Source organism: Colius striatus, chromosome 13, assembly GCF_028858725.1.
Source record: "Colius striatus isolate bColStr4 chromosome 13, bColStr4.1.hap1, whole genome shotgun sequence".
Taxonomy (NCBI): domain Eukaryota; kingdom Metazoa; phylum Chordata; class Aves; order Coliiformes; family Coliidae; genus Colius; species Colius striatus.
Window position 1 is genome coordinate 9,932,559 of NC_084771.1, and position 24,500 is coordinate 9,957,058.

Genomic DNA, 24,500 nt, shown 5'->3' on the forward strand with positions numbered 1-24,500 from the left:
GGAGCTGCAAAAGGATAAATAAGCTCATGGGTTTAATTTTAGGTTGTTGTTTGGGGTTTCCCCCTCACCCCCTTCTGATGTGCATCACTAAAATTGCAACTTAACTCTTAATTTCAGGTGCCTGATTCTCTATGCCAACATTTGCTTAACAAAGGAACACAACAAAAGAATTTCTTCCAGTAGCATTCAAGTAGCAAATAGATGTGTTTTTGTTGCAGTTCCCAGTAGCTTCACTGACTGGAGTGTAGAATTAGAAGGGCAAAACATCAATCCCTCTGTGACTACCAGGTTACATTTTATAAGTCTGCTGTACCTCTGTTGACCAGAAAGAGAGAGGTTCACTACTGCTAATTAACATGAAGCATGGCTGTCATCTGTGTCATTCCACATGGCTTTCTTCTCCCTGTTTGAGTGGCCAGTGACTGTTGATGTTGGTGAAGTCAGCTTTAGTTTTGTTAGAGCTTGAGAATGGCATGCCTTAACATTTTATCTTTCTGTAACAAGGGCAACTAATGAAATGTTGGAGGTTTCCCAAGTGGTACCAAGAACAAATAATTTAATCTCAGTTGAGGAGACATCAAGTGTGGTGTTTTCTCTTGCCTTTTCCAAGGCTGGGTGTGCTGAAGGGGTGCCTTCTCTGGAGGAGCTGGCAGGGCTGAAGGAGCTGATCCAGCACAGGCTGCTTTACACAGCGGAGTCATCTGTCAGACACCTTTGCTAACTCGATTTCTGTTCTTTTAAAGTTAGACCAAAGTCAGGAATAGCTGCTATTAACACTTTGGCTGCTAACACGAGGTGATTTCATGAGGTTCACCTCACTGAGGGCTTAGAATCATTTTGGTGTTGAGCAGTTGTGGTCGTTGCTTCCCTGAGGTTACGCTTTGGTGGTGGTAGAGGATGGATGGAGATGCTTATGGTGGTGTTACAGGAGGGGTGCGGGTGCTCACGGCGGGCTGACAGGGCTGCAGGCGGTTCGCTGCCGGCGGTGGCCGTGTGAGGGTTAAGATGGCCGATGCTGCTGTGGGGGGCCTGGAGGCGGGAAGGCTGGGCCGGGCTGTGCTGTGGCGGCCGCGCAGTGCCACCGTGTGGGAGCCTCTCCAGCCTCCTCCCCCGCCCAGGGCATGCCTCCTCTCTCCTCACCCCTCTTCGTTTTGCCTTCAAGGCTCTTGCCCTCTTTTTTCCCTCTAGTTGTCGTGTGTTGTGTTCCGCTCCCCTGCCAATCTGCTGTATTATCGATGGATTTAATGTGGGAGCTGAACTGCTCAGTGACAGGCCAGAGCTGGACCCGCAGGACATCCCCACACAGCAGTTAGAGCAGTCACAAGGCCAACACACGGGACAATGCACAGTGGTTTTTCTTTTAGAGTCTAGTTCTCTGATTGTGAACCATTATAGAGTTGTGGGTGCTTATTTTGCTTGTTTGGGTTGTGAGTTTATTTCAGTTGGGGTTTTAGCCATTAAAAGGCTGTGATGAGTTATTTGTGGGGTTTGTTACATTTCCCTTTGGGCACTTTTTTATTCAGACAAGTTCTTCAGCAAAAGAACTTGTAAGCAGTTAATTGACCTGTTTTTAAATGATTTGATTAGTGTAGGTACTGCATGCTTAGAAGTTACTCAGAGTTTGAAGACGTTTTGTCAGGAGCTTCAATGTGCAGGCACAGCAGCTGCACTGACACCAGACCCTACAGTTCTCGGGGGCCATCATCGTCCATTGTGGCAGCTTGCAGCTGAATGGGTTTCCCACCAACATTGGTGCAATGGACCGTAGTGACTGTCACTGCAGGTTTCTGTCACTTCTCTGGATTATGTGAACTCGAAGGTTTCTCTCCTTCCTCACTCTGCTGGTGTTTGTCTCGTCATGGGTGCCTACACAAAGGGGAGGTTCCTGGTGGTCTCCTAATAACGAGGGTCTAATGTGAAGATGAGCAAAGCAGCGCGGTTCAGTCTGACCGTTGGTCTCTGACGTTTCACAGCATGACGAGGGCTTTCCTGAATCTCCCAGTGAGACCTTACCCTTGCAGCACAATGCAGAGCTCATCCTGTGGGCTCAGCCACAGCCTTACATTTAGTTTGGGATCCTTTTCATTCATGTGTGCATTTGTGGGACTGTCTGATGTTGGGTTTTCTCAGGGGTCATCCATGCTCCTGCCCTGAGGGTGTGTAGGTGCACGTGGAGTTGATGAGGTGCGTGGGGCCTAAGGGAAATGTCTGCCTGCTCCTCTGCTTGCTCCTGGGAGGAGGTGCTTTGGAGGAGGGTTGGCTTGGAGCCACCTTAAGGGAATTTATAACAAATTCATAAATATTTCTAACCTGTAAGTACACTGGACTTTTTGTTTGTTTAGCTTTGACTACGCAGGGAAGGAGGGGGAAGGGACAGAACTGAGACTAACTCACCCAAACTACACAGAGCTGTGTTGTATTAAAAAAGGAGTTTGCCTCGCTTATGCCAGGGCCTCCCAACCTCTTTTTGACAGGAGGTATCTGGTTTTTTTTCTTCTTATAGGTAGATGCACCATTGAATTAGTTTCAATTGATTGTTTTATCAGGTTTTGTTCCCTTAAGCTAAATACCAGAGAGAACCCTTCCTGAATTCCCCTCTCTGCTAGCAAGGCTCTTGGTTGGGAAGCCCTGAATTCAGATGAGAATGTAACAGGTTTTCTTCTCTTTTTTTTTTTCCCCTTTTTCTCTTATTTTTTTGTCCAGTGCTTTACATCTGCTTATACTGGACCTGTTTAATACAAAATGGTACTCTGAGCTCATGGGACAAGAGCTTGATCAGATTTGATAGTTAACACTTAGGAGGAGTTTGTTTCCTATGTAAGATGTCATAATGCAAATTTAAATAGACTCAATAAAATGCATGAAGTGTTTGTTTTGTGCTTGATCATCACTCCTTTGGCTTTATTCTTCTTAGAGTGGGAATGCACTGGAGTAAATGGTGCTGGACGTGGTAGGGATTTCTTTCCTCTGTACACCTTTCCCTTTTGGGATCTGCAGAAAGGGAAGAGCTGGAGTGGTATGGAGTGAACTCCGTGGAAGAGTTTATTGCTCCTTAGTACCTAAAACCTAAGCAGTAAATCTCCCTGTGTCCCAAACTTGTGTCAGTCTCTCTGGGGATAGTGTGGGATAAAAAAGCAGCATCTGCAAGTTGTCAAGTAGTAGCTGTGACTTTTACAGGTGCCCGTGGGTATCGGGGCTGTCCCTACAGACACCCTGGGCAGTGTTCAGCCTTCACCAGCAGCTCTCATACAGCAAGAAGCTTTGTCCTAAAACTAGTACCTGCTGCACTTGTGAACACCTGAGTGGGAAGGATGGTTTTTTAGGGTGTGGGGAAGGTCTTTATTATCAACACTTCCCTCACCTCAACTCTGCTCCTGCTGGGAACTGGACAGTGGGGTGGGCAGCAGGGCAAAGGCTTGGCAGCACTGGGAGTGAAAGTCCTGGGCCTCTCCTGGGCTGTGTGTGCTCTCACTCTTGGCTAAGGGTGGATTTTCTCCCCATTCCTACCTGCTTGCTCCATGGTCTGTCTTGCCCTGTGAGTCTCCAGTTCCATCTGACATTGAGTCTTTAACATTGGCATTAAGGTTTACTCTGGTAACTTCATTCATGAGGTGTTTCCCTCAGGAGTTCTTTGCCAGGTTGCTGACTCTAGCCCTGCTGGAAGGCCTTTGGTTCAGTTAGCCCTCTATTTGTTCCTTAAAAACTGTCAATTGACCCCCCCCAAAATTTTTGAGTCCACACTGACCTTGGAGCATGCTTGTGGCTGACTTCATCCCTGTGTTTGTTTTCTCTAATACATTTGAGGTCTTTGTTCTGGCCTATACAACTTTATGTAACCTTTTTCCTCCCTCTTGGTGCTTAAACCCTGTAACCTTTCCCATTATCCTCCTCTCTTCAGGGTGTATTTCTGCAGCAGATCCAGACCTTCACAGGGCAATGTTTGGTCTTGCTGCTGGCTGGGAGGAGAAAGGTTGTGTTTGGCAAAGCTGTCCATCCTAGAGTGATGGGGGTGCAGGAATAACCCTGCAGTCCAGGGCTTCTCACCAGAAGAGCTCTTCTGACCACAGTGGGATTGAGTGTTTGGGAACAGAGAGGTAAGGGGAAAGCAAAAGCTCTCTGCTGTTTACTTGCCTGTCCCAGCAGTTTCAAGTGAGATTGACCCTGTTTCGGGGGGTTTAATTGAAACTCAGCTGTGTTGTGGCTCCCTAAACCCTTGCAATAAAGTTATGTGGGGAAAACTAACCCCATTTTTTAGTGGTGAACTGGAGGGGCATTGTCTGTGACACTAATGAGATGCTGATGCTGCATGCTCCAACTGCTCCCCTGAATAAAACCCCTGTTAAGCTGAGCATGTGAAAATACAGGCCTCAAGCCCCCTCAACAATAATTACTTCATAAAATAGGAGACAACCCATATTTGCTGAGGGTTCCTTGAGCACCCTAGGCCAGCAGGATCCTGGGTTGTGCTTACAAGGCAGTGTCCCTGGGGTGGGGCTGCAGGAGCTGCCTGGTGCAGTGCCAGAAGAGGGGCCCATCTGGGCTCCAGCTTGCCAACAGAGATGATTTATCTTGTACTGGTTTAATTTCTCTTGATGGATTTGCAGGTTTTGGTATCTCCAGGCTGAAACTTTGAGGCTTGGAGTTTTTCCTCTCTGGAGCAGTGGTTCCCCTGGCTCAGGGGGCACAGGAACGTGTCCAGGTGGGGTTGGAAACCTCCCGAGAAGGAGCCTCCACACCCTCCCTGGGCAGCCTGGGCCAGGGCTCCCTCACCTCAGCACCAAAGGACTTTCTCCTCCTGTTCCAGTGGAACTGTTTATGTTCCAGCTTGTGCCCATTACCCCTTGTCCTGTCACTGGCCACCACACAACAGTGTTGCCCCATCCTCTTGACACCCAGCCTTTAGGTATTTGTCAGCATTAATAAGGTCTCTCCTCAGCTTTCTCCAGGTTCCACAGCTTTTCTGAGGAGGAAGATGTTCCATACCCTCAGCATCTCTGTAGCCCTGCACTGGCCTCTGTCCAGCAGTTCCCTGTCCCTCTTGAGCTGAGGAGCCCAGAACTGGACACAGGACTCCAGATGAGGCCTCAGCAGGGCAGAGCAGAGGGGGAGCAGAACCTCCCTTGACCTTGCCACACTTCACAGCAGTGTCATGGCCCTGATGCCACCGCCCCACACTGAACTCCCCCACTTTTTGTAAAGATGGATCTTAATAAACTGAAATACTTGTGGGAAGGGGAGATTGGGAACTGGCAGTGCTGCTCTTCCATCTGCCCTGCATGTGTAGTAGGGCTGGGAGCGAAGGGTGAGGAGTGGGAGATTATGGAAAGGCATGAAGGACTGACAAGGGGATAGAGGAAGGTCCCTCACTCACTGCCAGAGGGACACTGAGGGGCTGCAGCGTGGCCAGAGCCGGGCGCAGAGCTGGGGAAGGGGCTGGAGCACAAGGGGCTGGGGAGGGGCTGAGGGAATGGGGGTGTTGAGCCTGGAGAAGAGGAGGCTGAGGGCAGACAGGAGCCTTCTCTGACACTCCCTGACAGGAGGCTGCAGTGAGGTGGGGGTCGGGCTCTGCTCCCTAGTAACAAGGGACAGGACAAGAGGAAACAGCCTCACATTGCCCCAAGGGAGGTTGACATTGGAGTTGAAGAAGACCTTTTTCCCTGAAAGGGGAGTGCCCAGCCCTGGAGGGATCCCAAAGCCGTGGAGCTGAGGTGCTGAGGGCCAGGGGTCAGTGCTGGGCTGGGCAGGGTGAGGGGAGGGCTGGGACTTGATCATCTTAAAGGTCTTTTCCAACCAAAAGGATTCTATGAAAGAGGAGGTGAATTAAACTGAAAAAAAACTAAGGAAGAGTTAAAAAAAGGTTTTTGAACTTTACTCCCTGAATGAGAGCAACACAGGTGGAAGAAGAATACAGTGAGAGCAAACCATTGGTATCCTCAGGGTCTGCTTGTGAGGATGCAGAGCTGGTCCAGAGAGAAGGAGACTCCACACCCTCCCTTGCCAGCCTGTGTCAGGGCTGAACAGCAAAGAAGTTTTACCTTGTGTTCCAGTTGATGTCCATCACCCCTTGTCCTGTCGCTGGCCACCACAGAAAAAAGGCATCACCCCACCCTGCTGCCACCCACCCTTTAAGTACTGATCAGTGTTGATGAGTTCCACCTCCCTCTGCCTTCTCTTCTCCAGGCTAATGAGCTCCAGGTCCCTCAGCCTTTCCTCATCAGTGAGATGGCCCAGTCTCAGCATCTTGGTAGCCCTCCACAGGATCCTCTCTAGAGAGAATTTCCTATATAGCATTTAAGAAAGCCCCTACAACCCAACTGTCAGAAAGGGAACTCATCCTGAACTCCCCCCACCACAGCTGCACCCTCCATGGGGGCAGAGCACCCTTCTCTGAGGGCAGAGGGTCCCTCAACGCCCTCCTGCAGATCTGCCAAGCCTGGCTGCAGCTGAACAGCCCCTGGGAAAGGATCTTTTCCAAATTATTGCTTTAAATAATGACAGTGAAGCAACAGCTCCAGGAAAGATTTGCATTTAGAGGCAGAGATGATTAAAACCAAAAGCTAATGCCACTTGGTGCATCCTTCAAAGGCCCTTGCAGATGGCTCTTGTTGGGGCTTGGGGTTGGGCTTTTTTTGGGTAGAATTATAATTCCTGTGTCCTACAAAAAGAAAACAGATGGAGAAGAAGACAATGAAAGGAAACAAGGCCAATGCAGAGCCCCTGGGGAGAGGAGTGGTTGGGCACAGCACATGCCCACAGCCTCCAAATGCCCACTAACACAGCCTCACCCTGCACAGATACATATATAGATATAAAATAGAATCATAGAATGCTTTGTAAGTTCTAAGGCACCTTAAAGATCATCTCATCCCAACTCCCTTGCCATGGGCAGGGACATCTTCCACTAGAGTGCTCTGTGTGTGTGTGTGTGTGTGAATACACACGTAAAAATTACCCCTTTCCTCCCAATTAAATGTAACTATAGCTATTATATAGGCCATTTGCATATCTATCTATCTATATATCATATAGGCCATTTGCATATCTATCTATATATCTATCTATCTACAAACCATATGTAATTTATAGCTAGTGCACTAATAGCAAACACAGTCAGGTGGTTCATATTGAATATGCAAAGCACACAGGTAAATTTTGTATCTATAGATGTAAACTATCTCAACAGCTTGTTTTAAACCATGACAGCTCAGTTTTAATACATGAACAGGCAGAGAAATACTTAGCTGTTGTTTTATGGCAATGAAGACGTTCTTGGTTGGTTGGTTTGCTCTTTTCTAGTTTGCAGCCTTTCTAGTGAAAAGCTTTGGGTTTGCTCTGATACAAAGTACTTTCCCCCCCCCCCCCTTTTTCAGCTTGCCATGTAATGCAGCTGACAAGGAGGCTGAGTGGGGATTCCCCGTGGGTACATGCACAAACACACCTATGGAAGGAGAGAGATGTGTGTGTGTGCAGGGGCTTCCCCCCCCATCTCTCTGGATGTGCAACCTGCTTCTACCACACACCATCCCAAGCCCTCCCCTCCCCAGATTTACAGCCACCCCAAGATCAATGTAATGTAATCACAGAATCATTTCAGCTGGAAAAGCCCTATAAGCTGATGGAGTCCAAGCTCTCCCCTCACCCTGCCCAGCCCATCACTAACCCACAGCCTTCAGCACCTCAGCTCCAACGTCAGCCTCCCCTGGGGCAACTTGAGCCCCTTTCCTCTTGTCCTGTCACTTGTTACTTGGGATTAGAGACTGACCCCCAGCTCCCTGCAGCCTCCTATCAGGGAGTGTCAGAGAGGACTCCTGTCTCCCCTCAGGTTCCTCTTCTCCAGGCTCAACACCCCCATTCCCTCAGCCCCTCCCCAGCTCTGTGCCGGGCTCTGGCCATGCTGCAGCCCCTCAGTGTCCCTCTGGCAGTGAGGGGCCCAACACTGAGCACAGCACTCAAGGTACAATACATAGTAGGCCAGTGTGGCTTGTTTTGCTACCTGTAAATGAAGCCAAAGCAGTTCCATATGTTCACATGGTGGTTGCTGCTCCTGGAAGGGGCTGCAGCATTCCCCCTCCTGCATGCACAGCACAAAGCCCTCCCCCTTCCCTTTGAGTCTCTGTTTACCACCTCTTACCTCCTGCTTTATTTATTTTTAAATGCTATTTGCAGTAAATATCCCCAACTTGAAAAAGGCTTGAGATGAATGTGGAAAAAAACCCCCCACCCCAAACCTAAAAGCCTGAGCTATACAAAACTAATGCATATGTCAGCTTTCATCTGATGGCAATTAAAGCACTTAGCATAAACAAACCATTACTATAAAGCCCCTGAAAAAAAAGCCTTGTTCTCAGCATCTCCCAGCCACTGTAACCTCACTTGTGAATAATCATCCCCAGTCCTTCCCACCCTCAGCCTTCCCATAACTGCTCCTATTGACAACAGAGATTGTCTCCCGTGACCAGTGCTGATACATGGGAGGCCTCACCTTGCCCCTGAACTGCTGCCAAAAGGAAGAAATACTACTGCTACTAATTTGTAAAGCCTTGGTGCTGTCCCTGTGTGAGCTCCTGCAGAGCAAAGCCACTGTCGAGCTGCAGCCTCCCCTGAAGATGCCGACTGAGAGAAGTCAGACCCAATGCTGTGCCCAGGGGAATGAGAGGAAACCCATCTCTCAAGGCTCCCTCTGAGCTCTGACACCAGCCTGGACACCCAGAAACTCTCAGGTATTTCATTATTGAGTGGGACAAGGTCCATCTTCCACCTCCCAACACCACCTCCAGCCTTCACCAGGAAGCTCTTCTCCCATTAGGCCCCAGTACCTCAGCACAGCCTTTCCTCAAGGGATTTGAAAGACTTGACAAAAAGAATTCTCCTGTTAAACTGTCATCTCTGCAGCCCCTTTTCTTCTGACATCCTGGGCAGGCACCAGACAGCAGGGTTTGGCAGCAGCTGGGAAAGCTGAGAGAGGAAACCTGGTGAGACAAAGGCAGAGATCCCATTTTCTTTCTCAACTGGTTTTATTCTACATGTTTATTTTTTTATATATATAAACAACATTCAGAAAACATGAATTACAAAAAGAAATGTGCTAATATGGGAGAGGGCTGGGGTTTGTTTGGGGGTTTGTTACTTTATACCAGCAATCAGCAAGTCACACTTGGAAAGGACAGTCGTACTCCTAAGACACGTGTTCAAATACTTTACTTGCAGATATAAAATTGAAGGGAATAGAAATTGTTTTACAGGGAGCAGATGTCCAAAAAAGTGGGGGGAGGGGGGTAAAAAAAAAGGGTAACTTTGGACTTCAGAGTCTGGTTTGTGCTTTGAATTGAGCAGCTGCTTTCAGGCCACTGGTTCTGCAACGCCAGGCACCAAGCACGGCTCCTGCTGACACACAGCCCCGAGCACCCTGATAAATATGGGGTTGTAAAGCTCTCAGTGGTGCTTTAATGAGCCTTTCTAGTGGCTACAGACGTGGGGAGGGTGAGAATTCCCAGCACATTGGTACCCTGCCTCAAAAAACCCCATGGGCAGGAGTTTTGCCACCAGTGATGCTGATGCTCTCCCTCAGCCAATCATCAAATCCATCAGCCAATGCTGACAGCAATAGGGCTGGGAAAGTCAGGGCATCAAGATCCACTAACCAGGGGTTGATTGCAGCCAGCTTGGAGATCCTGCTTTAAAAACAATCAGTCTGATGGCTTACCCAAAATGGCCCAAATTCAAGCCTCCACTCCAGGGCTCTTACGTGGAATCAGCTCCAAAATCCACCCATCCGAAAGGAGACATTTGGCTTCACCCTCCTGGATTTCAGGGCAGGGGAGGGAGAGCAGGGTAATTTCCAAATTGCCTTCAGCCTCCCCCTAAAAAACCACTCCTGTCTCAGGCTTTAATGGCTTCAAATGACTGAAACAGGATCTGCTGGGAAAGTTCAGGGCCTTGAGAAGTTCTGTTCTTTCCCCGAAATGATTTGATTGAATGCACTCGGCAGCCAAAAAAACCCGACTGCATTCAGGCAATCTGGTCACCAACCAGAGACAGAGCAAAACCTGCTCCAGTAAACAACTCATCTTTACACACCACACTTCAAAATGGTCAAAACAAAGGGGGAAAAAAAAAGCTTCATTCCTTAGTAAAATTGAGCCAAAGTCTTGTCTCTAGTGCTATGGTTAAGAGCTTCCTCGCTGGCTGCAGGTAGGGTGAGCACTGGGGAGTATGTTACAAAAAGAGAAGAAACCCTGGAGGAATGAAACCACCCCCCAAAGCCATGTTTGGCAGAAAACACGAGGGACTGTGTGTCCTTTCCTGCCTGAGCTCTGCCAGGAGCAAGGACCCAAACCTGTGCTCACAGAAGAGGAGACGTGGGAGCAACTCGCAGCGTCTGTCCTTGGTGAGAGCACTAAGGGCACTGCAGCATTTGCCAAAGAAAACACATCCCCACCCCCTCTAAAAGGGGTTGTTGGGGCTGAGCCTGCCAAAGGCCAGCGATAACCTTGCTGTCACCACGACTAAAGTCCACCATGCTGCTGTGCCAAGCTGATAACGCAGCTGGAGCCATGCTCAGCCCTCCTGGACGTGGGGAGGGTCATCCCTGGAGCCCTCAATAACAAAACCCACTCAGAGCTGCACAGGGATGACAGCTCCATCCATCCCCATGGCTGCTTTCCCTCCATGGGTTCTCAATAAGAAGGGAAACAGCTTGTTTAGTTTGTTGCTTGCAGGTGGAGCCCCTCTGCCAGCTCCATCCCCACCTGGCATTGTGCAGAGCAGGAGCACCTGTCAAGCACATCTTTCTCCCCAAAGGTTACAAGGGCAGCTGAGATTTTATAGAATCATAGAGTCAGTTTTGGTTGGAAATGACCTTTAAGATCATAAAATCCAACCACTGACCAGCTTTAAAAGAAAAGAAGCCTGAAAGAGCTGCCCGAGTGCAGGTTTTGGGGCTGCCCCACTTGCCATGGCAAAGGAGCCAAGGCTCTGAGAGTCATCCCTGTGTTCTGCTTCCAGCTGGATAAGGAGAAGCAATCTCTGCCAGTGTGAAAATTAGTGAAGCTAAAATAACCAAGGTAACCCCCAAACAAAGGTTGGTTGGGTAGAGAGGCATGTGAATGCTGGGAAACAGTTTGCAGCAAAGGATGGAGGGACAGGGAGGGTCTCAGCTGGATCTCCCCCCTTCCATGTCCAGAGAATGTTGTCCAAGTTTACCTTTAAGCAGATTGTTACTCTGAGGTGTGACTGTAGGGCCACACAGAGATGCAAGTGTCCACTTGAAGCCTCCTTGGAATGATCTGAGCAAGTGTAGATGAGATCCTCAGCACCAACTCAGCCTGCCCAGACTGAGCACCAACGTACCAATGCCAAAAGAGACCCCTGACCACTGGGCAAAGTCCTCCAGGAGCACTGTCACAGGTTGGAGGGGCAGGAATGTCCTTGGCCAGCTGCAGCTCACCTCTCTCTCCCAGCTCCTCCAGACCAGGCAGCTCAGCCCAGAGGGTTATGAAGCTGCCAAACTGGCAGCCCCAAAAGGTCTTGAAACTGGGGGGGTCCCCAAAACCCACAGCAATGCAGCAGACCTGCAAAAGCCCTCCAGCTTTGATGAAGGTGGCCTCCCCACAGCAGGGAAAGGTTAGGAAACCTCAACCCCAGCCAATGAGCTGCCAGAACTGTTACATTTAGGCTATGTGACTTAGACATGAGTATTTCCCTGGCCACAGGACCTCAGGGCAGGGCACATGGCAAAGCAGCAGCTCCCACAGATGGTTCTAGCTTTGTTTCACAACTGGAAAATAAAAGCCCTAAAGCCATGAAGCCATGAAGCCATGAAGCATGGCACTTGCCCTTGCCAGGCTTCCCATCACTGGGTAGCCCTGAAAGGCTGAAAACACAACTTAATCCCCCCTCCAGCCCTTTCATCTTGGCTGTCCCACTCCACCACCTCTCAGCCAGAGCAAGAGGAGTTAAAGCTGGTGCCTCACTCTGCAGGAGGGAGGGAAAAAAACCAAAAAGGAGAGAAAAAAGGGGAACAAAAAAAGAGAAGACAACAACTTGTTTTTGAACACCCTCAAGCTAAAGATTTAGCAAGGCAGCCCCAGCCAAGCCCCGAGCAGGGCGCTGCTGGGACATGTCCTGCCGCTTGCTGTGCGCTTACATAAAGCTACTCACACGCCTGCAGCTCCCCAGACACCCTGGGCACAGGGCAAAGCCGCTCTCTCCTGGCTCTCCTCCACCCTTTCCCACCCAAGGGGCTCCTGTGCCATCACTGGCTCCCAGAATGGCTCCCAGAATGGCCTAGCTCGGGGTGTCAGACACCACCTTCCCCTCTCCAGCAAGGGAGCGGGACAGGAATCACAGCCCAGGGAGGGGAAAGCCCAGGAATCATTCAGTGGGGAAGGAGAAGCCCAGGAATCACTCACTGGGGAGGGAGAAGTCATTGCCAGTGTGAACACTGCTGCCAGTTCAGCCCTCGCCCACCCAGAGGAGGACATGGACGTGCCAGGTGAGAACCAGCAGATCCTGATGGGAAGAGACAAGGAAGGGTTTGGGGATGAAGTTTTTTTGCAACAGGAGGGACCTACTTGGCATCCCAGCACCATACTCCAACAGGTTAAATGGCTGTTTCAGAGACTGAGGCAACTCCTCCTTGTTTATAGACACTCAGATGGCCACAATCCCACCTCTCACATGCCACAGAAGCTCTTGCAAGGCTGCCCAGTACTCAAGGGGCAGCCGACACAGGCCTGGCAGTGGCGTGGGGCTGCCAAACAACCCCCAAAATACTCCCCTCTGTGTTGACACACTGCTTCAACCTTTGCCCTTCCCATCTGTGCTTGCAGATGAGGTGAACCTCTCACTGCTGTTGCTCAAACATGCCTGCAGGATTTGCCCTCGTCTTCACCAAGAGCAGGATCTCCACTGGACAAAGATGCTGAGAGTGCTTTTAGGGAGGCTGGTACCACACTTAGGTCAGGGTTGGGATGAGGAGTGGCTTCCTCCAACCAGATTGTGGTCTATGAATGCACCTCATCACTCGAAATCTCCTAGAAAGTTGATAATAAGAGCTATGGGCAAAGACCAAAGTTTAGTGGGGGGTGTGAAGGTGGGTCCCACCATCCCTCCTGGGGACAGCGCTGGCTCTGATGCTGCTGCAGCATTAAGCACTCACTGCACCCAATCCAGGCTCCTCCCAGGACAAAGCCCTTTGCAGGCAGTGAGGAGCATTTAAGGCAAGTGGAAAGCTGCAGAAGCTGGGGATTTGAACCATAAATTGCCTTAGGACGCAGAGCTGAGAGCAGCCAGCGGTGTGCTCTGCCGTGCTCAGGCCACATCTGGTTTGGAGGCAGCTCTGCTCATTCTCTTCTTGGTCTGACAAAGCTACTTCTTAAGTCCCTCACAAACTCTCCTTTGGGTGTAATTAAGGTAAAAAATATGATTTAAAGAACTTAAGTGAACTCTGATGTGAGTAACAGCCCCCACACTCACTGGAGGAGTCACAGTGCAGAGTGGGCTTCTTTCCTTCCACTGTCAGATGGCTTTGGAGATGCCTCACTGCCAACACATCCACCTGGAAAGCATCACTAATGCCGTGCCCTGAGCTAAACCTGGCCAGCCCCAAGGCAAGGGGCATTGTGGCTAGTGCCTTGCATCCTAACCCAAGCCATGGGTCAGCAGGGCTGCAGCAGATGATGCAATAAGGGCAACAACAGTCACAGGAAAGCGTTATCGAAGAAAGAGACAAACAGACATCTGGGTTTATAGTCAGACAGACACGTCACCACACACCAGTTCATTTTCCAGCTTGCACAGGGACTGAAGGGCCACAAGACCACACAATGAATTATTATCCAACAGGGAATAAGACCAGGGCCAGAGGGACATGCAGGATCCTGAGCCTATATACAAAAGGTGGCAGAGGGGCTGCCACTGAGACCACGTGTCACACAGCAAAGGTTTGTCTTGGTGTTCCAAACCCCACACTCAGCCAGGGCCCAAGGGATGAGTCCCAGGGCACATGTCCCTCTTCAGCCTTCTCATTTGCTTTTAGTGGCAGGTGAATAAAATGAGAAAGAAAGAAATCCAATGAAGGATGGGTTTGCAGCCAGGATAAATGGGACCTTTGTTTCTTGCTCTCTCTCTGTCTCTCTCTCTCCTGGCTTGCTATTTCCAGGAAAAGGTCCCCCAGAACCAGCTGGCACCATGTTCACACGGGGAGCCAGTGGGACAGGAGGACCTCCCTTGCTGTGTGCCATGCTCATTAGTGATGCCAAGATGATGGATTTCTGCACGAGGCTGAGCTCTGCCTTTGCTCTGAGTGGTGGGAACCCATGGGCTCTGCTGCTTCCTTCAGCTCTTCCCCCTCTTCCTCTGCTGACCCTGCACCTGCTCTGCACAGCCTCACACAGGCTGTGGGTTAAACACTGGGGAGGGAGTTAAACCCAGGTTTCCCCTGCCAATACTGACTCATGCTTATTGCTGCATAACACACAACCAGCCCCAAAAGAGAGTTAATGGTGACACCCTATACCCCAAACCAACTGCATCCCCACATCCATGGGTGCTCCTGTACCCCAAACCAACTGCATCCCCACATCCATGGGTGCTCCTGTACCCCAAACCAACTGCATCCCCACATCCATGGGTGCTCCTGTACCCCAAACCAACTGCATCCCCACATCCATGGTGCCCCTGTGCCCTAAATCAACTGCACTCCCCCATCTGTGGGTGTCCTGTGCCCCAAACCAACTGCATCGAGCATCCCTGTGTGCAGGGAAGCCACCTCCTGTCAACCCATGACACGAGGCTCTCTCCTGACCCTGTGAGCCTTGATGCCTCTCACGTGCTCATCTTGGTGGCTTGCCCATGGTTTTCTCCTTGCAGAGCCAGCCACAGGGAGCTGCCTCTCTCCTTTGCACCTCCAAAACCCCATCATTAGTTGCTGGGTGAGAAAACAGAGGCAGAAAGGTGGCTGAGGGACCTGCTGGTCTTGTCCATGCATTTTTAAGGCATTATTTTGCAGGAACGTGGCTCTGTTTGATGAGGGCAGCAGGACCAGGGCCAGCCGAGCTCCCCACAGTCCCAGCTGCAGCTCCCTGGGGGTGTGGGAGAGCAGCAGAAAAGGAGAAGATTAAAGAGGGACTTGTTGACCACCTATTTGGTTTGTGCCTCGGCCTAAAGCAGCGTTTCATCCCGCAGATCTGCTGGCTCCACACCAGCCCCCAGTGCTGGACTGGATGGGGAGGGGGCTGTCTTGGACGTGAGACCCCAGAGAAACTGGAGGTGAAGGATGGACAGTTGCAAGGTTCAACAAGCTCCATCTGTGGCCTGCTTTAAAAAGGCATTTTTAGCTGTAAACCTCTGTTGTGACGTATAGAAAACCGGAGGGGAGGAGCAGGAGACGGATGGAGTTTGAATCCTGCTGAGAGTTCTCCTTAGAAAAATGGTTAGAGGGGAAAAAACCAAACCTCCAAAAAGGTGGCTTTGAGATCAAAACTGTCCTGATGAAAAAAAAAAGAGCCTTTCTGCTAGTTAAAAGCCTTTAACCAGAAGAACTTTGTGTGGGATTTCTGTTTTTCCTTTACAAACGTAGTGCAGCTGCGATCGTGGAGAATTACGGTCCGTCTAGAAAAGGGCCTGTGCTTGGGCTACCCAGAGGCTGCTGGTGGCAACTGAGTGTTGGCGAGCGGAGGAGGTGGCTACATGGGGGCTTCAGAGGAGGGACAGCCCGGCAGCATCTCCCCGTTCACCACTGCCTCCGAGACCAGCATCTTGTCTTTGCCCGAATCCAGGCGCTGCTTCTTCAGCATCCTCTGATGGACCAGCGGGACGACGGCGAGCACCAAACCACCCACGATAGGGGGAACCCCGGCGAAGTAAAAGGCTGCGTCGTAATTCCCAAAGTAATCATTGAGGTATCCTGAAGGAGAAGAACAGCATCAGTTATAGCCACGGCAGCCTAATGACCCCACTCGGCTCTTTCCTTTGACCACCAGATTTGGGGAGATCTGGGTTTGTACTCCTTGGAGGTTTTATGCCTTAAAGGATGTGCATGGACAATGTTGTGCAGTGAGAAACACAGAATCACTTCTCTAGCTCAAGCCCCTGCTACAGCAGGTTCCCCTCGCTCAGGGGGCATAAGAACGTGTCCAGGTGGGTTTGGAAACCTCCTGAGAAGGAGCCTGCACACCCTCCCTGGGCAGCCTGGGCCAGGGCTCCCTCACCTCAGCACCAAAGGACTTTCTCCTCGTGTTCAAATGGAACTTCATGTGTTCCAGCTTGTGCCTGTCACCCTTTGTGCTGTCGCTGGATGCTACAGAAAAAAGTGTCCCCTCATCCTCTTGACATCCACCTTTTAAGTACTTGTGTTAATGAGTTCCCCTCTTAGTCTTCTCCAGGCTCCAGGGGGGCTCTAGCGGTCCCTTCCAACCCTTACCATTCTATGGTGCTCCAGGATGTGGCATGGAGTGATGCTACACCCATACTTCAATGCCCTTGTGACACAATGAGCCAGAGAACTCAAAACTGGTCTCACACCATGGGTGAAAGCTGCTACAATTGTCTGCTCCGTGCCAAGAGCTGGGTGCAGGTGTGGTGGTACCAACCTGCTATGGGTGTACCCGCGGTCATGGGCACAGCCATCAGCCCCATGAGGTATCCTATGGCCTGGGATGCCTGCATGGGCCCCACCAGCTCGAAGGCGATGGGGGCCATGATGGTGGTGAAGAAGCCATCGCAGAGGCCGAGGAAGAGGCAGATGACAATGACGCCCTCAAAGCCTTGGCACTGGGGGATCATCATGCACAGGAGGCCCAACAGCATGAAGGATGCAACCTGGGGGGGGACAAAAAGTGGGCAGGTCATCGGGGGGGGAGGATGACAGGCAGCAGGACAGGCAGCAGGAAGTGTCATAAAGATGACACTGAACATCTCAACGACATCACCCCCTCCCTCTCAGCAATGCCATCTACCCTCTGCTCTCCTCTCAGAGGGGCCTTTATGAATAACCTTTTAAGGAGCTTTAGGAAGGATTAGCTGCTGGATTAGCTGCTAGATTTCAGCAGTTCACTTTGCAAAAACCACAAGCTGATGTCTCCAGCAGCTTGCAAAGAGTTGGGACAACGGAGTTTGGCTGCTGAATGGACCCCAAGTCCTCAGGTCAAGTGTCCAACTTCTCCCTACCCCTCCTACAATAAAGTCTCTTTCCTAACAGCAGACAAGGGCGTGAAGCAATGGTCTGTTAAGGATTTGTGGTCTGTAGCTGACAGTTACTAAGCAGAGTGTCGATACTGATGTAGAGATGCTGTCCTCTGAGCCAGAGCAGCTCCACAGAGGGTTGCACACAACATACCTGCAGGTAAATCTTCTTCAGCCCAGGAATGCAGTCGCCGATGCGGCCTGAGACCAAGCGGCCCAGCCCTGACATGGCTCCGAGGCAGACCAGGAGGATCCAGTCCTTTTTGGTCTCCTGAAATCGCTTCTCCACGTATTTTACCTAGGATGGAGGAAAGGACGTGAATCCTCAGGAAGTTCATCCCTCTCACATCCCAAAAAGGGATCAGACTTCCCGCAGAGGGCTCGTGGCTTTGGAGGAGGGTTGTGTGACCCTCACATCTGCACACACCACCTCCACATACCCAAAACCCAACAGTTCCCTCCTCTCTTGTCCTCAGGAGCCACCCTGGTGCAGAGGACCATCAAAAAGCTGTCTCCTCCCATCGCTACTCCTGTTCCCAGGACATGCCTGCAACAGTTTTTTAGCTCTGAGGCTTTTGGTGGCTCTGCCCCTACAGCCCATCTCCACCTTCCCACCTCCCTCCTCCTCGCTTGCACGGAGCAGCCCCTTCACTGCGTACAAAGGGACCTCCCTCCCCTTCCAGTCCCAGCCAAGGCTCTTACCAGGTTCATGTAAGGTACGAGATATCCCAGGACAGCGGTGGCGATCCCAAAGGCCCAGATCCGATAGGTCTTTCTCCTGAAGACCCTCAGGCTGAAGTACTTGCGGGTTTGGGCCCAGCACTGCTGCCGCACGCTCCGGCTGCCCAGCTTGTCCTGCCCATGGTGCTTAGAGTCACAAGAAGGTGGCAAGATGGGCCGGTAGGTCAAGGACAGGAATATCTGGATGAGCATTAAGGCACTGAGTACTTGGAAAGTATGTGCCAGCCCGATGGCCTTCCCAACCATCTTCAGGAAGAAGGGGAGCGGCACGGAGATGAGGCAGCTGCCGCCGGCCACGATGCCGTTGGCCAAGCCAAGGCGGCGCTTGAAGTAGTGACCGAGGATGACGAGGGAGGGCTGGAAGGCAAAGGAGCTGCCACAGCCAAAGAGGATCCCGTATGTGAAGTAACGGACTTCCAGAGACCTAATGGGAAAAAAAACAACCCACCCCACAGCCAGATGGTTCTGTTACTGTCGTGGTTCCAGCAACGCAGCCCCACGCGGCTGCTCCCTGTCCCCACAGCTCATGTAGGGTGGGGAGGGGACTTGGGAAAGAAAATCGAGACTCCTGGGTTAAGGACAAGTATAATAAATGAAAATGAAACACAATAACAGTGGGAAGAATAAAATGGAATAACAGTAACTGAGAGAAACAAAACCCAAGAGATGAGTGCTGCCCAATTGCTCCCCACTCTCTGAGCGATGCCCAAGCAGTGATCTGCCCCTCTCAGCCAAGCTTCCCAGTTTCTATATTGGGCATGACATCCTATGGTATGGAACAGCCCTGTGGTTAGTTGGAGTCAGCTCTTCTGGCCATGTTCCCTCTCAGCTCCTTGTGTACACAACAGCCCTTCACCCAGTCCACTTGCTGTTGGGACAGGGTGAGAAGCTCAAAGGGCCTTGATGCTGTGCAGCACTGCTCAGCAATAGCCAAAACATTCCTCTGTTATCAACATTCTTCTCAGCATAAACCCAAAATACAGCAGCTACTGGGATGAAAATTCACTCTCTCCCAGCTGAAGGACAGTTATGCAGAGATAAGGAAGTCTTCTCCCCCATGGTCCTCCAAAACCCAGAGTCAAGACACAGGTCTCACACATTGTCTGTGCTACACAGACAGTCTGACCTCGAGGAGCTTATTCCCCAGCCAAAGCAAGGATTATCCTCCTTTCACAGCTGGCAGGTGTAATCTTCAGGAAGATGAAGTCTAGCTGGGGGAGTGCTTCCTGCAAAGAGAAGGCAGCAGCCAACCTGCCCTCCTTGGGAAGATGACCTAACATGAATAGTTTTTAAAGTACAAGCAGCAAGACTGTCTAAGGTTGGCAGGGCAGGTTATTTTTAGCTAGAAATCCTTTACTTTTTTCCCCTTCTTCACTGAAAGGACTAATTGAAACCATTCTACACCTTGTTTCTGAAAGCAGAAGGCACTAGGTTATTAGGCACTCAGGAAGAGAACACTGTGATTCTGCCCAGGCTCCAGGCTGGTTAATGAAGTTCTTTAAGCTCCTCTGAGAGCTTCAATTAGACACTTAATAGATCTCATTTGTACCTTACACTGGTGGCAGCACTCGAGGAGGGAGTGAAGTGGTTGCTCTACAGAAGAGCTGGAAATTCCTGAGAGCCCTTGGAAGGAGCCTTTTCCCAATTGCCAGCCTGGTTTTCCCAACAGAAGCAGCTGAGAACAGGGGCCAAAGTTAGGCAACGCAAATCACCCTCTGTGCTTCTCTCCAGATGAAGGATGTTTTTCTTCATCCCCATGTAATACATTCAGCTGCTAAATTCTGCCACGAAGCACTGCATGGGAAGGGAGCGTGATGGGAACATTTGGGCAGCTCACCGGGCAAGCAAAGCTGCACAAACAGGGTCTTTGTTCCAACACTCCAAAGGACACACACAAAACACTGAGTGCTTGCTCAGGAAGCAAGTGAGAAGACAACAGCCCAGATCTAATGGAGCAGTTTGAAGCTGAGAAAACGTTCACAAGCACATCAATTCTTCCATGACACGCTCGTCTCTTTAGCTAAGCCAAGCAGAAAGCTGAACACACTCGCTGTACCCAACAGCTCAAAGACAAATGGCAGTCATGAAAGGCAATTTCCAGCTACTCCAGAATGAAGCCACATCAGAAAACACCCCCCTTCTGCAGGAGCCAGGCAGGCAGCTGGGCTATGCAAGCTGTCTCCGACCTCCCACACACCAGCCCTGACCATCTCAGCTGGGTCACACCAGCTCTGGTACTGCAGCTAAGCTGACATGGTGGATAAGTGAGACAAATGCTGTAGTTCCCCCATCTGCTCCTCATTGATGTTGAGACAACCCTGCATGAGTAAGGGCTCCTTTCAATCCCTTCTTAGGCAGGGTTTCCCACCCTGCTCGCTAGGAACCAGCCAGCTGCTCTCTGGCAGCATCGTCTCCCTCGGATAACGACGTGTCCCATGGATAACAACATCTCCTGGGACAAGGAGGTCCCCTGCCAATGGCTGCCTCTTATAGCTCACAACAGGAATGGCTCTGGTCCAGCCCTGCTGGCAGAGGCTTGGGAGATTTCTCTCTGCAGGAAAAACCAGGCAGAAATTGCAGAGGGGTGGATGAAAAGAGACTCAAATCCCACCATGGACCACTTCATAGTGCAAGAGGGCTGGGAGGGCACTGGGGCAAGATATGACACAGCCCTGCTGAACTGCACATCATCTCCCACCCCTGATGCTAAAACATCACTCCCTTAAAATGGGTGGGAAGGTGAAATCTTAACACAAATGAGACTTCCCTCTACTTGAGGGCACATCAGATCTGCAGTGGCTCAAGCTGATTACAAGTGCAGGAGAGATCCACAGTGCAGGCTGGGGCAAAGAGAGGAAAAGCCTCACCTCGACCCCATCCAGAAAACTTCAGCCCTCCCCAACTTGTTTCCAGCATATTTTGTTTGTTTTGTGGGTTTTGTACTAGGTTCCCAATACTTTGAGGGCAGGAGGCACTGAGCTGGGGTCCTGCCACGCAGGCCAGAGGGCTGAGTGGGTTCCTGGATCAGCTTGGTGCTGCTCCTCTGTTTGAACAAAGCAAACCCATTTCAGAGAAACCAGGAGGTAAAAGATTGATTAGCCTTGGTCCATCCCAGCCTCAGCCCACCAAACCCAGGCTGCATTTCCCTTTACAGATCCCAAGCAGCAGCTCCCTCTGCACTGGGAGGGTCATCTCCAGCACGGCAAAGGGCGACCCAAAAAACCCCACCTCTTCTCCATCGGTCTGGGTGAGGAGAGGAATGTCAGGACCAGCCTTTGATATCCAGAGGAGCACTGCCAAATCCCACAGCCCTTCTACTCTTACTAAACTGGGCTGAAGGCAGCTTCCCTCGCCATGGTTCAGCTGCAAAGGGGCTCCTTGCTCTCTTAAAAGGCAGCCAAAGGAATGTGAACCCAGAGCGAGAAGGCAGGAAATGAGGATTTCAGCTCTGGATCTCTCCTGGAAAGAATATTCTTCTCTGTGCTGTTTGATGCCTTTTTTTTAAAGCCCAACATAACAAACCACTGGCAGCAACATGGTCCCAAGAGCTCTTTTTCCTTTGCACAAACATTTTACAATGTTGGGAGGGGGAAAGTCCAAACTTCAGAGGTTAGAAGGAAAGTGCCATGAGAATCGCCTGCCATCTGCACTGCCAGGAGCCCAGGCCAACCTCCCCTCAGGAGCCACTGCCTTTCTCAGCTGACTGTTATCCTTTGAAATACAAAGGGGTGGCATCTGTAGAGGAAGTTGCAGAGGGTGGTTCCTTCCATGCTGCTGCCTGAGATGGTTTTAGCATTTCAACTCACAGAATCATGGAATTGTTTAGCTGGAAAAGAGCTCTAAGATCTTCAAGTCCTGCCACTAACCCAACACTGCCAAGCCCATCGCTAAAGCTTCAGCAGGGCCCAGCACAGGGGACAATCCCTGCCCTGCTCCTGCTGCTCACACTGCTGCTGATCCCAGCCAGGATGCCACTGGCCTCCTTGCCCACCTGGGCACGCTGCTGGCTCATGTTCAGATGCTGTCACCAACCCTCCCAGGCTCTTTCTCTCCAGCAGCTTTCCAGCCCCTCTGCCCCAGCCTGGGGTTGGTGTGGTCCAAGAGCAGGACCCAGCACTTGGCCTTGGGCAACTTCATCCCATTGCCCTTGGCCCATGGCTTCAGCCTGGCCAAAGCCCTCTGCTTCCTGCCCTCAAGCAGATCTCCACTCCCACCCAGCTTTGTGTCGTCTCAAACTGACTGAGGGTGCCCTTAATCCCCTCATTCAGATCACTGATAAACAGAACACTCCCCAGCACTGAACCCTGGGGGACACCACCAGGCATCAGCTGACAACTGGGTGTAACTCCATTCCCTACCACTCTCTGGACTCAGCCATCCAGAGAGTTTTCCACCCAACAAAGAGACATCTGTCCAAGCCATGAAAAAACATTCCATGGCTGCAATCAGCCCCTGTCCCTTGGGCTTTGCCAGGAGGCTCATATGATGGGTGGCTCCTGCAGTTGGGGACCCATCACACATTCTCCACAGGGAACTGGGTGTGCCTGAGGCTCTCTGTGACCAGAGTAAAGGGAGCTGGCACCCTGCTGCCCTGGGTAGGCAGGGAGGAGCGTGGTACTGGCAAGTCTCCCTCCGGGAAACTGGTGTGTATTTGCTTGCAAAAACCCACTTCTTGAAACATTTTAATTAAAACAATATTGATTTTAACTGCAATCCAACCCAAAGCAATGTTTTTATCCAGAACAACTGGGGCAAACAATGCTTTGGAGGGTGTCTCCTGAGTGCCTTGGAGACTCCATTTAAGTGCCACATAAAAGACTCCAGAAGCCACCTCTTTTTGCTCTCAGAGACACAAACATCTTGGGTTGGACAGATTCTTACATGGCATCAGGTACATCTGCCCTCCAAGTGCCAACTGGTGAGTGCCTGCCAGCAGAAAGCCATGGCATGGGCTCAGCTGCGGGAAACGAGGCGCAGCCATCATGTGGGAAATGCACAAACTGCTCCAAACCTCATCTGCACCTCCCTCCCCATCAGCCCTGTGTGGAAACTCCCTCTTGCAAGGTGTAGCCTATGAAATACTTCTTTAAGCATTCATTTACTTTCAGTATCCAATGTGAAATTGGTTGCAAAGGAGTTTTCTCCACGAGCATCAATTTGGAGCTGCCTACAACAGGCGTGTGAGCTTCTCACTGCCTGCTTTAAAGATCAAATGAAGGGCTAGGGGGCTGAAACCCTAGAAAATAAAGCCCCTCATTCAGGTAAGATTCACTGTCTTGTTACATAAGGACAAAAGAGCAACTTGGTTCCATTTGGAGAGAGGCTGTGTGCACATGGGCTGCAGGAGACCTCTCATCTAGATGGAAACCACTTGCTTGGCCCCAAAAGGCAGCAGCAATGAATAGGGAGGGTGGGTTGCAGGGAACGGTGAGGAAGAGGAGCTGGACAGCCCCTCTGCAGGCTTACTTGGTGAAGGAGCTGGAGAGGAGTCCGATGAAGGCAATGGCAGCTCCTGAGGCTGCCGTGGTCCTGCAGCCGAGCCGGTCAGTGAAGATGCTGACGATGGGAGAGCAGAAGAAAATCATACCCATGGCCAAGGAGCCGACCCATGCTAGGGAGAGAGAGAAGGTAGGCAACAGTCAGGGTGGGAAATCAAACAATGGCCAGGAAGGGAACAACTAGGGACTCACTCCAGCTTTGAAGGTGGTCTGGGCACCGAGGCAGCCCTATCACACCATTAATTAACAGTGCAGCTCATAAAGAACAAGCTCATAAAGCCTGCGCAGACGGCTGTTGCTTCCACAGCCAAGAGCCCTCCCAAGCTCCTCTGAGCCTCCTGCTCCCTGGCTTTGGCTAGGAAAAGTTTTATACACTGAGTTATAGCTCCCAAATAACAGAATCACAGAATCATCTTGGTTGGAAAAGCCCTTTAAGCAGATGGAGTGCCAGCCCTCCCCTCACCTTGCCAAGCCCATGGCCCTCAGCACCTCAGCTCCATGGCTTTGGGATCCCTTTAGGGCTGGGCACTCCCCCAGCTCCCTGGGCAGCCTGGCACAGGGGCTGACACCCCTCTCAGGGAAACAGTTCTGCCTCAGCTCCAATCTCAACCTGCCCTGGGGCAACTTGAGGCTGTTTCCTCTTGTCCTGTCATTTATTACTGGGGAGCAGAGACTAACCCCCAGCTCACTGCAGCCTCCTGTCAGGGAGTGTCAGAGAGGGCTCCTGTCTGCCCTCAGCCTCCTCTTCTCCAGGCTCAACACCCCCATTCCCTCAGCCCCTCCCCAGCACCCTTGTGCTCCAGCCCCTTCCCCAGCTCTGTGCCCGGCTCTGGCCACACTGCAGCCCCTCAGTGTCCCTGTGGCAGTGAGTGAGGGACCCAGCACTGAGCACAGCCCTGGAGCTGCAGCCTCACCAGGGCTCAGCACAGGGGCACAATCTTTCCCTGGTCCTGCTGGCCACATTGGTGCTGATCCAAGCTAGGATGCTCTTGGCCTTCTTGCCCCACTGGGTACGCTTCTGACTCCTGTTCAGCTGCTGTCACCAACCCCTCAGGTCCTTTTCCAGGCACCACACTC

General features: G+C 51.2%; 1 protein-coding gene across 1 annotated transcript in view; it reads right to left on the reverse strand.

Annotated features, from left to right (window-relative positions):
* Positions 1-8,995: 8,995 nt before the first annotated feature.
* Positions 8,996-24,500, reverse strand: part of SLC16A2 (solute carrier family 16 member 2) — a 42,203-nt gene continuing 26,698 nt past the window's right edge. Inside the window, exons 2-6 of the mRNA XM_062006828.1 lie at positions 23,392-23,536; positions 17,887-18,349; positions 17,339-17,482; positions 16,593-16,821; positions 8,996-15,907 (exon numbers count right to left, since the gene is read on the reverse strand). Coding sequence (XP_061862812.1) covers positions 15,687-15,907; positions 16,593-16,821; positions 17,339-17,482; positions 17,887-18,349; positions 23,392-23,536 — 1,202 coding nt within the window. The 3' untranslated portion in view covers positions 8,996-15,686. The remainder of the gene's footprint in view (positions 15,908-16,592; positions 16,822-17,338; positions 17,483-17,886; positions 18,350-23,391; positions 23,537-24,500) is intronic.